The following is a 15,598-nucleotide window of genomic DNA, read 5'->3' on the forward strand; positions in this document are numbered from 1 at the left end:
ATGTTTTGATTAAAATAGTAAATATCTTAAAAACATTTCTTTCGCTATAAATAATACAATAATTGCTTTGGTCATAAACGTACCTCGCTCTACATTATTGTTTGCTACCAAAGCAGCTACTTTATCTGGTCCCACAGTTGGTATCACAGGCCCCATAGACAACTCTTTTGATCATGTACAAGTTGAAGAGTTGGCAGCTCTACATTTATCAAATGGGCAGCACTCAATCTGAATTTAAATTCATTTTTCATTTACCGTCAACGGACTTTTTAAAAACTTGCTAATCAGAAAAAATATGTGCAAAACATTATTATTATTATTAATTGTAGCTTAGAATTAATACTACAGTACAATGTGGAGCCGGAGCTGATGTGCAAAAAATACTTACGTAATCACGTAAGCCAAAGTTTTTCAAAAATAAAAAGTATCCAATATATAAAAAGGAGAAACTGCAGATAAGGAAAATGTTTTTGCATATAAAATATTAATATTTTATATATACAAATTAGATCTTATAGTAAGCTTAAGTGAACTTAGTCTACTATCGTTGATATAGAAAACTGAACTGACTTATTGATTACATCGGTGGCGCCAGCTGTGACTGACGTCGCAATAACTTTGTGTTGACTTTTGGGACACCAATTAGAAATTAATGAGCATACAGCAGATACAAAGTGCGGTCGTCACTAATGAGAGACTTTCCAAAGGATGTCAGTTTAAGGTCAGCGATGCGGTGTGGAAATGGTGGCCCGCTTGAATGCCGCATATACATATGTAGTTTTGCCAGCATTTCAACTGCAGTCCAGCTGACAACCAGTTGAGTAGTTAGGCAGCAGCTGAAGAGAGTCAAACGAACGAACAATCGAGAGAGATGAACATCAGCAGCCTGCTGCAGTTTGAGTCGATGCATTATCATGGCGCCCAGACGCAATCGATGATCATCAATCGCTTTGTGGCCAATTCGCTGCGTGTGTTCATCGAGGACTTCTATCAGCGCATCGCACCATCGTTTATGCTCATCATCTCGTGCCGTCGTCCCAGTCCCATGAACTTCTACCGCAACATTATGCAGCTGCTGTACGAGAGCGTGGACACCATGATCCTTCAGATGGTGCATCACAATCACAGCCAGCCACAGCGCGTTGCCGGCTTGCGTTTGCACAATCTGCTGCTCGTCGACTCCCTGCAGGCATTGCTGTAAGCTTGCGTCCAAGTTCCTTGACTCTGTCTCATCCTTGAATCATTGTTTTCCTGTTCTGCAGTGACATCGAGATCCACACGTATGCCACGCAACACGATGCCAGCAGGTATTACTTCATTTTTCTGCAGCAACGCGATGCGCTCATACCAGCCGATATGCTGGGCGTCTTCGAGTATTGCTGGCAGCATCAGCTCATCAACTGCAACGTGATGACGCAGAGTTCTCGTGGTGAGGTCATCATGCACACCTATTTCCCCTACGAGGCGGACCACTGCAGCACCGTGGTGCAGCGGCAAATCAATCGTTTCATGGGCGAAGCCTGGCAGCATGCCAACTACTTCCCTGCCAAACTGCACAATTTGCATCAGTGTCCGCTGCAGGTGGCGCAGCGACTGGCGACACCGTTCCTGGGGCTGGAGGATCGGTTGCTGCAGCTGCTGGCCAGGCGCATGAATTTCAGTATTCATCTGGTTGGGGAGCGCACGGATAATCAGACGGAGCAGCAGGTGTTGCAGCTGGTAAGCTGAAGGAGAACAAAGCTTTGAAGGATTACACATTTGATTGATGCACTTCTCGTTGCAGCTGCATCAGCAGCGTGCTCACCTGGCCATTGGCTATCTGCGCAAGCGAGTCCAGCAATCGGGAAATCTGTCCGCCGTCTTTCCATACTACTCCAGCCGGCTGGAGTGCTGCCTGCTGTTGAGTAACTACAATTTGAACAGCTTCGATATACTGCGCTTTCCCTTTCAGTCACTCACCTGGCTCTGTGTGCTCGCCAGCTTCCTCAGTGTCGCCGGCCTCATGCTCTGCAGTCACCGGCGCAGCGATTGCGCCACCATTCTGCTCTCCATCCTAGCCGTGGCCTATGGCCAGCCCAGTGGAGCGTCGAGCACGCGTCCGGCACAACAGCTGCTCTATGTGAACTGGCTGGGATTCACGCTGCTCATCCGCGCCATGTACTCGGCCCTGTTCTATCATCTGCTGCGCCAGCATGTGCATCAGAGATTGCCGCGCACTCTACAGGAGCTTGGCGATGGCGATTACACAGCTGTGATGAATCGTATCACTGCACTGGACGTGCGTGAGGTGAACAGCCTGCAGGCGTTGTTCCACAACGTGCGCACCTTTGTCATTGGCAGCGAGTGGGAACGCGATGTCCTCGAGCAGATGGAACTGCGTGTCCAGCAGCAGCAACTGCAGTTGGATCAGCAGCCGCATGAGCGCATCTTTGGCGTACTCTCGCGACAGACGCTGCTGCAGGTGGTGGAGCAGACACACAAGCCGGGCGCCTACTATGTTTTGCCTCAGCATGTGTTGGACCAGCAGTTGGCCATCTATTTGCAGCGGGATTCGCATCTGTTGCAGCAGCTCGATGAACTCGTCATGGCCATACAGGCGGTGGGCCTGATGAACTATTGGGCCGGGCAGCTGGGCAACGAGCGTTACTTTCGGAGCACCTTCATGCTGAGCGATCGGCGACTGCGTCAGCCGGATCTTTGGGCCATCTATGTCATTAGTGGTGTCTTCTATGTGCTGGCTACTTTCGTCTTTCTCGTCGAGCTCGCTTTGGCGCGTTGGCGCCGTTTCAATTAATAACTAACAAAATATTGCATTAAATGCTGTCAAATTAAACACTTGAGTATTTATCGATATCAGTCGTTATCGACGATGCGTGCAATGCAGCACAGGATTCTGCTTCCTGTTTATCTAATTGGAATGTAACCTAAACTGTTGCAATTTTCACAGATGGCGCCACTGTTAATTGGCGAAATGGGTGCTAATTCCGCATATTTATATTTTTTGCATGCCCCATTTGCATTTATTGTATAAATCAAGAAATATAAATAAGCTAAATGGTATACAAACGCTTTCAACTGGTTCAAATTTAACTGCTCCAGCAATTGCACTACAGTTAAACGCAATTTTGCACAGATGGTGCTATCCTCACAATAGCGAACACAACTAATATATATTATATTTCTCGAATTTCTTTCACTTCCAAAATGCAAGTTACTATTTAACTATTATTACAATAATAATCACATTTGCGTGATAACTATCCACAACTTACATCTCCTGTTTGTAACTACAGCAGAAGTTGCCATTGCAATTTGCCAAACGGCGCTCATAGATGGCGCTTTCGCTTTGTCGAGATCAACGTCCATTAAATCTCACTGAACACTTCTCATTCCCTTGGCGTGTATTATGCAATGGTTGTATTTTTCGAATGCTTCATAATTTTATTATGCAAATCACAAGAAATTGAATTAAATGCTATACAAAAATAAAAACACATCCACGAGAGTGCGAAGGAGATGGCGAATAGGGGTTTCAATTGTGATCAACATCGATAACCAATAACCGATAATCGTTAACCATTAAATGCAATTCTGGTTCAAAGTTCAAACTCAACATCTCTACAGCTTCTGCAGCAAAATGGAGGAAGCTCCGCCGCCGCCATTGCAAATGGAGGCACAGCCGATCTCACCAGCCTTCAAAGCATGCGTCAGATGTGTAATCAGGCGAGCACCGGACATGCCAATGGGATGGCCCAAGGAAACAGCGCCACCATGTACATTGACCTTGGCGGGATCCACATCCATCTTGCGGATGTTCGCGAGCACGACCAGAGAGAAGGCCTCGTTGATCTCCCACATGGCGACGTCCTCCTTGCGCACACCGGCGCGCTCCAACAGCTTGGGCACCGCTAAGGCGGGAGCAATGGGGAAATCAATGGGATCCGTTTCAGCATCTTGGAACGAAACGATGCGAGCCAGAGGTTTAAGGCCAGCACGTTGTGCAGCCTCGGCGCTCATCAGTACAACGGCAGCGCCGCCATCGTTCAATGTGGACGCATTGCCAGCGGTCACTGTGCCATTTTCACGCTGGAAAACTGTCGCCAGTTGTCCAAACTTATCAAAGTTGACGCGTGTGAATTCCTCATCCTTGGCAATGATCTGTTCGGGCTTGCGCTTCAGCTGAATCTTGACGGGGGCAATTTCGTCGCCAAAGACATTTTCACTCCAAGCCTTGGCCGAACGCTTGTATGATTCGATGGCAAAATCGTCCTGATCCTTGCGACTGATCTGCATCTTCTTGGCTGTGTTCTCGGCACAATTGCCCATGTGGAACTTGTTGTACACATCCCAGAGACCGTCCCAGACAATGCCATCGGTGAGATTGACGCCGCCATAGGGCGTTGCCCCGCGCTTCAGATAGTAGGGCACATTGGACATGGATTCCATGCCGCCGGCTACAACAACATCAGCCTGACCCAGCATCAGCGATTGGGCTCCCAGCATGACCGCCTTCATTCCGGACGAGCACACTTTGTTCACTGTGGTGCAGCACACGTTAGTGGGCAGGCCGGCAAAGATAGCCGCCTGACGAGCGGGGGCTTGTCCCAGGCCAGCAGAGACCACGTTGCCCATGATCACCTCGTTGACGTCGGACTTGGCAATGCCGGCACGCTCAATGGCCGCCTCGATGGCCGTTGCTCCTAGCTGGGTGGCCGACAGTGGAGCCAATTGGCTCTGGAAACTGCCGATCGGTGTCCGGGCAGCCGAGACGACAACGACATCGTTGATCTTGGAGCTGTAGCGACGGGCCTGGGCGCAGAGTTGGCGCGTAGTGGCTTTCAGCAGGTTGGCGGACATGTTGCAGGATTAGTTAGAGGTGCACGATCACTCAACGTGTTAAGATCAAAAGTTAACTGAATCTAATTTACAATCACAAAACCTGTTGATCACCTTGCGTAACCAAAGCAGCTGACCGCAGCTCGAATTTCGAAATATACCATGCGCGATTTCGAAAAATATACCATTTCCTCTCTGCTAATATACTGTGAACAGCTCGAACAGCAGATGTAAACATAAATTTATTTAAAAATAAAGTAAAACAGCTGTTTCATTTAGTGTTAGTTAATGACAAAAGTACATCACATCGATTTTGAACAAAATACGTTATAGTATTTTTCGTATTGACCATTGTTACGTTGTTTGTTAAACGGTCACCCTGTTTATTGCCGCTAACCGCTAGAAGTAGCTGCACTGCATTATTGTTTGGCATTTAATTGTTGGTTAATTATAGTGCTTAATTATTTGAATTTAATTTGTAATAGTCAAATCAAGTAATAAGAGAAAATAAAGCACATTAATCAATTTGCATGAACGTCAAATGAATTGATACATTGAGAAGTATTTGGTATTTTTCTAGTATGATAGTGTTTCAGTACTCGGTGCACACAGCCACATTGAGTTCTTGTAACTGCAAAACAATAACAAAAGAAGACGACACACAAACATTACTTTTGCCGCCTGCCGTTAACCGCCAACCGCCCCTCCCGCCCGCGCGCAAAGCAAAGCAAAGCAAGCAAGCCAGCCAGTAGAATCGCATTGATTTAGTCGCTCGCCTGGGTCCGAGTTCTTGTTCTGCATTCTGCATTATGCTTTGCTAATCATTGTTGCATCCAGCCGTCAGTCATCGTCGCGTTGCCGTCGCCGTCGTCGTCTTCGTCTTGGCCTTGTGCTCGAATTGTGTTGTTGTAGTGTGTGTAATAGAACGGTGTTAATTCATTTCTTTCTTTCTTTTTTTTTTGAGAGTGTGTTTGTGTAATTAATTTTGCTTCTGTTGTTTCGTGTGCTTCATTTTGCGAACAACAACAAGAAAACCATGTGTATAGCATAGCTATTATTTATTTATAATAATAACAGCAGCAAGAGATTGAAGTGAAAGAAGAAGCAGCTGAAGAAGAAGAGGAAGAAGTACTAAACATAAAATCAACTGAAGCGCGACCCACAGCATAAAAAAAAGGCAAAGGCAGGAAGAGTTGGGCAGCGGGACGGGCAGACAGAAAGACAGACGGGCAGAAAGAGAGGGAGACTGAGACAGAGACAGCGTGAAAGCGAGCGAGAGAGCAAATAATAAAGCTATAATTAATGCAAGGCGCAGCTGTATTTAGTCTATAATATGTTTAGATATTTATAAGACCAGAGTTATAGTTCAAATTCAAATCGATACGCTGCCAATTCGTAAACGCTTATCACGCAACAGCCACAACAAACATTCAGCCGAAAAAGTATTACACACAAACGCATAGACCTAGACACACAGAACACGCATACGCACACAGACTTAGATACGTACGCACGCACGCACGCATTGTTGTTGCGCCCAACGCAAGCTAGAGCGAAAGAGATAACAACACGGATTGCATTGAAAGAGACGCCCACAACAAACTAGAGCAGCTTCAGGTTTAGCTCCCACAGCATCAGCAAAGAGAAAAAAAGCATAACAATAATCATGGTAAGTCCAGAGATGACGTTGCGCGCCTTTTTCGACTCGCACCAAAAGCGGCAAAAGCAACAACCTTAACACCAACAAGTAACTCCCACACACACACACACACATATATATATATATGCACACATACAGTCATAGCCAAAGCCGCAGTCGAAGCTCAACGAGCAGAGAAGTTGCCTGGCAAGCGCATTTAAAAAAAATATTCACAAATCCGTTCATTCAGTTAACGCGTTGATTTTGTGGCCAACGGTATTGCAATTGTTGTGTGTTGAGTGTTGTTCATGTGGTGTAATTGTTGTTGTTTGTGTGTGCAAAATGCAAAATGGCAAATGGCATTTCCTGCTTGAACAGTTTGCTAATTACTCACCTCACCTCACCACAGCAGCTCTAGTTTATTACCCACCTCTCTCTCCCTCTCTCTCTCTGTGTGCTCCCCACCTTTGGCTTATCTATCGAAAAGCTTAAAGTGCACTAATACAGGGTGTCACATTTTGGGTATCAAGTTTAGCGACCTACTTTGATTACAAAAGCTAGACACACACCTCCAACTCCCTTTGATAAGAATAAATAATTTGGTCAATTGTAATACAAATCTAATGTGTGCACCATAAATTTGTGTGTGTATTTAAGCGATTACTTTAAATAAACGCTTCTAATTTGTAGAGAGTCAATTGGCTGTTATTTCAAATGTTTGTGATCTGATCAATGATCACGAAGGTTCAATTTGTAACATTACAAAATGTAATATTTCTATAATGATACAAGTAAAAAGCATTAAAGTTATATAAACAGTATTTTTATAAATTACTTCCAAAGAAAATGCTTTTGAAATGACAAAATGCACTTTTATTAATTTATTTATTTATTAAGTCATAAAATAATTTGAATCTTCAGGCTTGCTTAACTTATATTTTTTCGGTTTATTGATTAAGTTGGGTTTTATGTTTCTGTGAGAATTTTTATATTTATTTTTTGGTTCCCCAACTATATTATTACTAAAATTGACTAGTATTAAAAATTTGCACAAGGAATGAAAAATTCAAATCCAATACAGAACTTATTAACAAAACCAAGAATGCTTCGAATTTATAATAATAAATGAACTAAGCACAAATTAAATTTCCTTCATAAATATATGCTACTTTTTCAATTTTGTATTTCTATATGCTAAATTTGTTTTTATTATTTTAAATACTATTTTTTATTCGAAAGTAATACATATTGTATTATTTTATGAAATGTTCCTTAACTGGTGAAGAATACCAGCTTCAATAATTTTAAATTAAAGTTTCTTAGAAAAGGTGTTCACAACATTTGAAAGTTTGTTATAATAAGATAGTAAGTTAAGTACGAAATGCAATTACCTCTTATCTAGAATTTTACAATCAATCATTATTTATTATAGTATTCCTTAAGAAAGTTGTGCTCCTAACTTTGAATGAAGTGAAGCGAATTTATTTGCTGGAACAGCCTCAATGTGTGAAGACTTGCCTTAGCTGCTTATCTGCAAATTCAGCCTACTCTCTCACTCACACAGACCCCCACACACACACACACACTCACATATATACACTCATTTTCTCTCTCTCTCTCTCTCTCTCTGCGTGTTTTAGAGCTCTCCGATCGTTACGCGACGCGGCGCACAACAGGCCAAAATACAGACCCGCGCCATGGTCAAGTCCAAGCTGGCACCAACATCATCATCATCATCAGCGTCAGCTTCATCGACGTCGTCGACAGCGGCGCTAGCGTCAGCGTCGAGCATTGCATCGTCGACGGCGTCGTCGTCGTCGGCGGCGAGCTCGATGAATGCGAACAGCGGAATGCGCAAACCGAGTCCATCGCTGCTGGAGGCAAAACGTCGAGCACGGAATATGCTCAAGTCCCAAACAAGCAACATCGCCATGCAGGAGACTGTAACCGATATCTTTCAGAACGTGAGTATATTTTATATATTACACCCTACTATATAATCTGGATCACCTTTAATGTGCGACATCTTACAGGCCGTCAATGCAAAGAACATGGAACGCGGCCCCACAGCGCTTATCTATGACGAGTCGATGGCCCAGCATCGCTGCCTCTGGGATGATCAGCATCAGGAGCGACCCGAACGCTTCACCCGCACCCTGGAGCGGTAAGTTTTTGGAAGTTGCTGTTTGACTACGGTATTTAAATTTGAATTTGTTTGCAGTTGCAAGGAGCTGAAGTTGATTGAACGTTGTCTGCCGTTGCCATCGCGTCTGGCCACCAAAGCGGAGATCCTCAAGCTGCACTCGGCGGCGCATTACGAGTGCCTCGAGCAAACATCGGGCGTGCAGGACGAGGCGGCAATGGAGGAACTGTGCTCCCATTATGACGCGATCTACATACATCCGGTGAGCCAAACAATCCCAATCAGAAAGCTTGTGCACAATCTCGATCGTCTTCGGGTTATCTTTGTGATTAGAACCGGTTATCAGTAGATTGCATATCAACCAAGCAGTAAACAATTGTATCAATTTTCTCTACGAAGATTGCATTTGCATTTAAAAACCGCAACTAGCTGGCAGGCTCTAGATTCCAACTGTCAATCAATGTATATTGAATATTCATATAATAATGCGATTATCATAGAGCGAAGGTCGTGATTTAATTGTAATTGGAAAGCAATTCTCACATTCTATTTCTTTTAATTAAAATTATTTATTTATTCATTTTCATTGTAATACCGAGTACAATTCCCTATTGCATTATAGCAGCTACTCATAAGGTAGAAGGGTATTACTTTGTGCCTCCAGGAAACAGTCGGAAGGAGGTATCTCCTTCAGTATATTATAGTATTTTTGTGATATATTTTCATATTCATAGTCGAGCACACTCGACTGTAGCTTTCTTACTTGTTCTTTTATTTATTTGATGGTTGTTAACTTAATTTCAATTACAATCTGTTGGCTACCTATAAAATGTCATTGTTTTGGTCTCGTTTCAATTGATACACTTATTATCTTATCCTAATAGTGATTAATATTGAAATGTGAGATTGCAAATCTAATTTTAAAATGATTTTTTTGTAGAAGTGAACTAAACTAAACGCGTCAAAGTAATTTAAAGCATAGTTAAAACGATAGTCGAAGATAATCTGTTTATTTTGTTGCAGTTTGTGCACTTTTTGAAGTTTATACTTATCACATCTTACTTCACTTACTCATTCTATTTGGTAGATCGAATAGTAGTTGATTATTTCTGCAGCAGTTTTGAATATTTAACTTGTGTCCTCACTTTTTAAAGCTCGTTCTTTTAAATAGTCTCTCAATATGTTGACTTATGCCTTTAATCTTCTCTTGCAGTCCACTTTCAAGCTGTCGCTGCTGGCGAGCGGCTCAACCCTAGAGCTGGTGGACCAGCTGCTAGCGGGGAAGGCACAGAATGGCATGGCCATCATCCGTCCGCCGGGTCATCATGCGATGAAGGCCGAATTCAATGGCTACTGCTACTTTAACAATGTGGCGCTGGCAGCCCAACACGCACTCGATCACCATCAGCTGCAGCGCATTCTCATCATTGATTACGATGTCCATCACGGCCAGGGGACGCAGCGTTTCTTCTACAACGATGCCAGGTGAGAGTTGCTCAATCAGTCGAATCAATCAGCACTTCATTCTCTCACTATTCTTTTTAGGGTCTTGTACTTCTCGATTCATCGCTACGAACACGGCAGCTTCTGGCCCAATCTGCCAGAGTCGGACTATCATGCGATTGGCGCTGGTCCCGGCGCAGGCTACAACTTCAATGTGCCCCTCAATGCCAAGGGCATGGGCAACGGCGACTACATGGCCATCTTTCAGCAACTGCTGCTGCCCGTTGCAGTCGAGTATCAACCGGAGCTGATCATTGTCTCCGCCGGCTACGATGCGGCACTCGGCTGCCCCGAGGGCGAAATGGAGGTGACACCCGCCTGCTATCCGCATCTGCTCAATCCGCTGCTGCGTCTCGCCAACGCACGCGTCGCTATCGTCCTCGAGGGCGGCTACTGTGTTGACTCGCTGTCGGAGGGTGCGGCGCTAACGCTGCGTGCGCTGCTCGGCGATCCCTGTCCGCCGCTGGTCGAGCCACTGCAACTGCCCAGCGCCGAGTTGCGAGAGGCACTGCTCAACTGCATCTTCGTGCATCGACCTTACTGGCGTTGCCTGCAGCTGCAGCAAACATACACGGCCGACGAGTTGACGCAGTGCACAGATGTTGCGGCTCAGCAGCAACTGCATCGCGTGAAACGCATCTGGTTGGGTGGCCCATTGCCGCAGGGACCACAGCGTTATCCGACACGTGGCACCTCGGCTCAGCTGAGTCCGGAGGTTGTCGCCAGCAATGCGGCGCGTCTGCAAATGCTGCGCAGGGACACACAACTCTCGGTGCCGGCGACGCGGGTTTGCTATGCCTACGACATGCAAATGCTGCAGCATTTCAATCTGCACGACACTTCGCATCCGGAGCAACCGATGCGCATTCGCCAGATCCATCAGATGCACCAGGACTACCAGCTGCTGGCACGCATGCATCCGCTGAAGGCCCGCGCAGCCACCACGGACGAAGTGTGTCTCGCGCACACGCGTGCTCACGTCAATTCGGTGCGTCGCCTGCAGGGACGCAACGAGGAGGAGCTGCAGCAGCTGGGCGCTGGCTACAATTCGGTGTACCTGCATCCGCGCACTTATGAGTGTGCCTCGCTCGCCTCGGGCGCTGTGCTCCAGGCTGTGGACAGCATTCTGCGTGGCGAATCGCGCAGCGGCATCTGCAATGTGCGACCGCCGGGACATCACGCTGAACCGGATCAGCCGCATGGCTTTTGCATCTTCAATAATGTGGCGATTGCCGCCCAGTATGCGATACGCGAGTACCAGCTGGAGCGCATCCTCATTGTCGACTGGGATGTGCATCATGGCAATGGCACGCAGCACATCTTCGAGTCCAATCCCAAGGTGCTGTACATCAGCGTGCATCGCTACGAGCACGGCGCCTTCTTCCCCAAGGGACCCGATGGCAACTACGATGTGGTGGGCAAGAACGCCGGACGCGGCTTCAACGTCAACATACCCTGGAATAAGGTAAAGTTACCTGTTATTCTTCTACAGCTGCTGCTGCTGCTGCTGCTTGTCTTATATTGTCAACTCATTTCATTCAGTAACTTTTATCGAATTAACTATCGACTTTTGCATGTCTTATACACATTTGCTGTCTTCTACTATGGCAAAACTCTATTACTTTTATTCTTTAAGTTATCTTTTGTGACTCTTTTTATTTAATTATTATCTTCTACTGCATGTCTAATACTCCCACTAAACTCTTTGCTTACACTAATTGACTACTACTGCTTAGTTGTTACTTTTGCATAACTTTTTTGTTAATTAACTAAACACTTCTGCTACTATAATTCTTAAAGATTTTTTGTAACTGTTTCACTTTGCTCGTATATTAACCAGCTTTCTTTTATTGTTAATGAACTATCCACAACTGCTTGCTTTATGATATTTCTAAACTCAACTTTAAAGTGTTGCACAATTCCTAGAACATTATTTTCTTAACGTACTCTATTCATATTATGACCTTCCTAACGTCTACTATTCCACTCTTATAACTAGTCTTATACTTTACTTTTGCTTTTACTATTGTTTAACTAATTCCAATTCTTAACAATATTTAAATGCTATTTCTTATAGTTATACTCGCACTTATACTGATTCATATACAAATTTTACATGCACCTATACTTTCGCTTATACACCATTCTTAGAAATACACTTATTACTTACTTTTGATTACTAGTTTTGCTTATTACTAATGTGTAATGCTAATGCTAATTTCTATACATAAGATTGATTCATACACTTAAATTCAATCTTATACTTATATGTTACTTCTTAATATTATTGTTTCATACATACATTTATACTTATTTTGATAAATATTAATTCATACATACTTGCACTTATACTGATTCTTATAAACATTATTTCATATATACACTTTTCCTTCTACTTATACTGATTCTTATAAATATTAATAATTCATACACACTCTTATACTTTACACACTTACTGACACACTTATACCAGCTGCTTTACTTGTACTAGTTCTTATATTTAGTCGTAACTCTTTTACGTTTGCAATTCTTCAACTATTTCCATCTTTTTTATTATTTACAATATCAACTTGGATTATACTCTGACATATTCTTTGCTTTACAGAAGGGCATGGGCGACCTGGAGTACGCGCTGGCCTTCCAGCAGCTGATCATGCCCATCGCCTACGAGTTCAATCCCCAACTCGTGCTCGTCTCCGCCGGCTTCGATGCGGCAATTGGCGATCCGCTGGGCGGCTGCAAGGTGACGCCGGAGGGCTACGGCCTGTTCACCCACTGGCTGTCGGCATTGGCCGGGGGACGAGTGCTGGTGTGCTTGGAGGGTGGCTACAATGTGAACTCGATAGCGTATGCGATGACCATGTGCACAAAGACGCTGCTCGGGGATCCGGTGCCGACGCCACAGTTTGGGACGACAACGCAACGACCGCCGACGGTGGCATTCCAGAGTTGCATGGAGACGCTGCAGCAGTGCGTGGAGGTGCAACGGAAGCACTGGAAGTCGCTGGTCTTCGGTTGCAAGTTGCCGCAGAGTGCGCTGGGCGAGAACAACAACGAGGATTTTCTTGCTGCTACCATGCAGCAGTTGGATATTTCAAATGACGACGCAACCGCGACCGACGGCGCCATTGGCATTGAGCACGCCAGTGGCCAGGAGCGACCCAGCGGCAGCAAGCCCAAAGTCAAGGTAAAAACGCTCACCGAGTTTATGGCCGAGCACAAGGAGGTACGATCAACCAGAGCAGCACTCTATATTCCCTGTCTCTAGCATCAGGACACTAACCTCGATTATCTCTTTCTCCCCCCGCCTCACACTATCTCTTTTACACACACACACACACACATCCTTTGCTGCCCCTTTGCTCTTTCCACACTGCTCTCGACAGGCACTCGAGCAGCAGGAAATGTTTGCCATATATCCGCTCAAAAGCTGTCCACACTTGAGCCAATTGCGCCCGGAGGAGGCGCCGCAATGTAAGCTATAATCCCTGCCATATATCGTATTATCTTCGCTATCTCCGTTATTGTCGCTCCCTCTCGCTTTTTTTCTGGCTGTGCTTGTGTTTACTGCTCTTGATTTGTTTTACCATTTTTTTGTGAGCTTATTTTTTGCCGCTTCTTTGCTCTGTATCTATCTCTATCTACTGTCCATTTGTTTCTCTATCTCTTTCTATCTATCTATGTGTTTCTCTCTCTATCTATCTTCGTGTTTCTCTTTATCTCTTTCTATCACGGTGATTATTGACTCTTAAGTTCTGAAAAGTTTATTTATTGTTTAACTTACTATTTTTTAATAAAAAAAATTATGTAAATAAAGAAAACAATATTATGAGAAAGAGAATGGAATTTACTTGCAGTATTTCATTTTTTTCTCATAATAAAGTTCTATATTTACTTGCAATTACTAAATATTTTCCTTTTTTTCTCCATATTTTTCACAATTTCTGGCATTATTTTCTATATTTCTCCTTTGCTTCTGCAAAAATATATTTTTGTTGCTGTTTTGGGTTTTTGTTGATCATTGTTTGATTTGTTGAATGTCGATTAAACCTGCAGACCATTTGGAATAACAGCTAAAGCTATAGCGAAGTATTCCGAATGGGATCGACCGAGAAGAGAGCTTATGCTTTTGTTAAACACTTCAATCTGTTCGATACTTATTTATTGTTTTCCTTTCCATCGATTATTCAGCAATAGAGACGAGCAGCGCCTGCGGCGGCTGCGCTTCAACAGTGGAGAATTGGATGTGCCTCAGCTGCAAGGCCATTGGCTGTGGTCGCTACATCAACGAGCACATGGAGGAGCATTGCAGGCGGGAGCAGCATCCGCTGGTGTTGAGCTTCAGCGATTTGTCCGTGTGGTGTTACGAGTGCAGTGCCTACATCGATCATCCGCTGCTCTACGTCTATCAGAATCTGGCGCATTTGGACAAATTCAACGAGCCGATGGCTTGGACACACAGCAGCAAGAGACGCAGCGATGGCTGCTACTCCACGGATGCAGTGCAACCGGAGGATGCAAAGAAGCACCAAAGCGACGACAGCTCCAACGATGAACAAGAGAGTAACGATGGCAATGGCAATGGCCATGGATTCTATATACAATTGGAGCGCAACAACTGACCCTTGGTGCTGCGTGTGCTGGACGCCCTAACGGATTACATGTGCACGCTGTGTCCCCCGCTCCGACACCTGTTGCAGTTCCTTGTGGAGTACATGTGGCCGCTGCTCGAACGCATTTACCTTAAGCTCCTCCAATACTTTCTGGCCAACTGAGACTCCACCAGCCAAGCAACCAACCAAAATTCACTGTAGCGAGCGCCCGCTGGCCCACAAATAATTGTTGTTGAATTCAGAGGCGATGCCGATGCCGATGAGGCGGATGCAAGAGATGGGCATCCAAACTTGTCCCTGTTGTCCGTTCTAAGTATATGCATATAAAGATTGTTACACAAATAATGTTATCAATATCACCAATTGACTATAAAACTATGTATATGTAATAAACAACAAAAACTTAAGCAATCTCACTGCTATTTTTTTACCCGCTACCCATAAGGTAGAAGGGTATTATAACTTGGTGTCTCTATGAAATCTATGTAACAGGCAGAAGGAGGTATCTTCGACTTCATAAGTTTGATTCAAATTTTTGCCACAATCAATTTCGCCTAAGCAAATCGACAAAAATCTAATAATAAGCGTAATTTTGATGCTAGAGACGCGAGTTTTGGAATAGACAATAATAACTATAGTATTTTTGATTCCTGAAAATTTGATTACAATCGAAATCAATTTAAGAAGTTATTTATGAAATACTTCTGTGAGGCAAATTACCCGTACTGTTTTGGCTGACGATGTGGTATATTTTTACCTATGTGGTATATCGAATGTACTTGATGGATATGCCAAATATGATCTTCGATATATTCTACTAATTTTGTGGTATATTATTCTGTATATTTGTATATACATCGATAT

The 15,598-nt window shown here is 44.2% G+C and overlaps 3 protein-coding genes across 5 annotated transcripts; 2 read left to right on the forward strand and 1 right to left on the reverse strand.

Moving 5' to 3' along the window:
• The first annotated feature begins 73 nt into the window (after positions 1 to 73).
• LOC132797394 (uncharacterized) lies at positions 74 to 2,964 on the forward strand. The gene is made up of 3 exons (XM_060809138.1): positions 74 to 1,197; positions 1,263 to 1,719; positions 1,784 to 2,964. Exons 1-3 carry the CDS (start codon positions 872 to 874, stop codon positions 2,792 to 2,794), a joined length of 1,794 nt encoding a protein of 597 aa, XP_060665121.1. The 5' UTR covers positions 74 to 871; the 3' UTR covers positions 2,795 to 2,964.
• A 451-nt stretch (positions 2,965 to 3,415) lies between these two features.
• On the reverse strand, positions 3,416 to 4,983 carry LOC132797395 (acetyl-CoA acetyltransferase, mitochondrial). The gene has a single exon (XM_060809140.1). It carries the CDS (start codon positions 4,855 to 4,857, stop codon positions 3,619 to 3,621), a length of 1,239 nt encoding a protein of 412 aa, XP_060665123.1. The 5' UTR covers positions 4,858 to 4,983; the 3' UTR covers positions 3,416 to 3,618.
• Positions 4,984 to 5,472: 489 nt separating this feature from the next.
• Positions 5,473 to 15,141, forward strand: LOC132797392 (histone deacetylase 6). 3 transcript variants are annotated; one of them, XM_060809136.1, is made up of 9 exons: positions 5,473 to 6,505; positions 8,116 to 8,439; positions 8,509 to 8,639; positions 8,697 to 8,880; positions 9,832 to 10,103; positions 10,164 to 11,586; positions 12,727 to 13,308; positions 13,508 to 13,595; positions 14,313 to 15,141. In XM_060809136.1, the coding sequence occupies exons 1-9, from the start codon at positions 6,503 to 6,505 to the stop codon at positions 14,741 to 14,743; spliced, it is 3,438 nt and encodes a 1,145-aa protein (XP_060665119.1). In that variant the 5' UTR covers positions 5,473 to 6,502; the 3' UTR covers positions 14,744 to 15,141. The 3 variants fall into 3 exon arrangements, with proteins under 3 accessions (XP_060665119.1, XP_060665118.1, XP_060665120.1); XM_060809135.1 differs by having other exon boundaries at positions 5,474 to 6,505; positions 12,727 to 13,347; XM_060809137.1 differs by lacking the exon at positions 13,508 to 13,595 and having other exon boundaries at positions 5,474 to 6,505; positions 14,313 to 14,452.
• Positions 15,142 to 15,598: the final 457 nt, after the last annotated feature.

This window comes from Drosophila nasuta, chromosome X (genome assembly GCF_023558535.2).
Source record: "Drosophila nasuta strain 15112-1781.00 chromosome X, ASM2355853v1, whole genome shotgun sequence".
Classification (NCBI taxonomy): domain Eukaryota; kingdom Metazoa; phylum Arthropoda; class Insecta; order Diptera; family Drosophilidae; genus Drosophila; species Drosophila nasuta.

What these genes read in the sequence shown, in the direction of transcription:
- LOC132797394 (XM_060809138.1), top strand. Translation starts at nt 872, where the DNA reads ATGAACATCAGCAGCCTGCTGCAGTTTGAGTCGATGCATTATCATGGC. An exon ending in GACTCCCTGCAGGCATTGCT is followed by an intron (nt 1,198 to 1,262) that starts GTAAGCTTGCGT and finishes CCTGTTCTGCAG; the next exon opens with TGACATCGAGATCCACACGT. An exon ending in AGCAGCAGGTGTTGCAGCTG is followed by an intron (nt 1,720 to 1,783) that starts GTAAGCTGAAGG and finishes TTCTCGTTGCAG; the next exon opens with CTGCATCAGCAGCGTGCTCA.
- LOC132797392 (XM_060809135.1), top strand. An exon ending in ACGCGATCTACATACATCCG is followed by an intron (nt 8,881 to 9,831) that starts GTGAGCCAAACA and finishes CTTCTCTTGCAG; the next exon opens with TCCACTTTCAAGCTGTCGCT. An exon ending in CCCGGAGGAGGCGCCGCAAT is followed by an intron (nt 13,596 to 14,312) that starts GTAAGCTATAAT and finishes TCGATTATTCAG; the next exon opens with CAATAGAGACGAGCAGCGCC.
- LOC132797395 (XM_060809140.1), bottom strand. Translation starts at nt 4,857, where the DNA reads ATGTCCGCCAACCTGCTGAAAGCCACTACGCGCCAACTCTGCGCCCAG.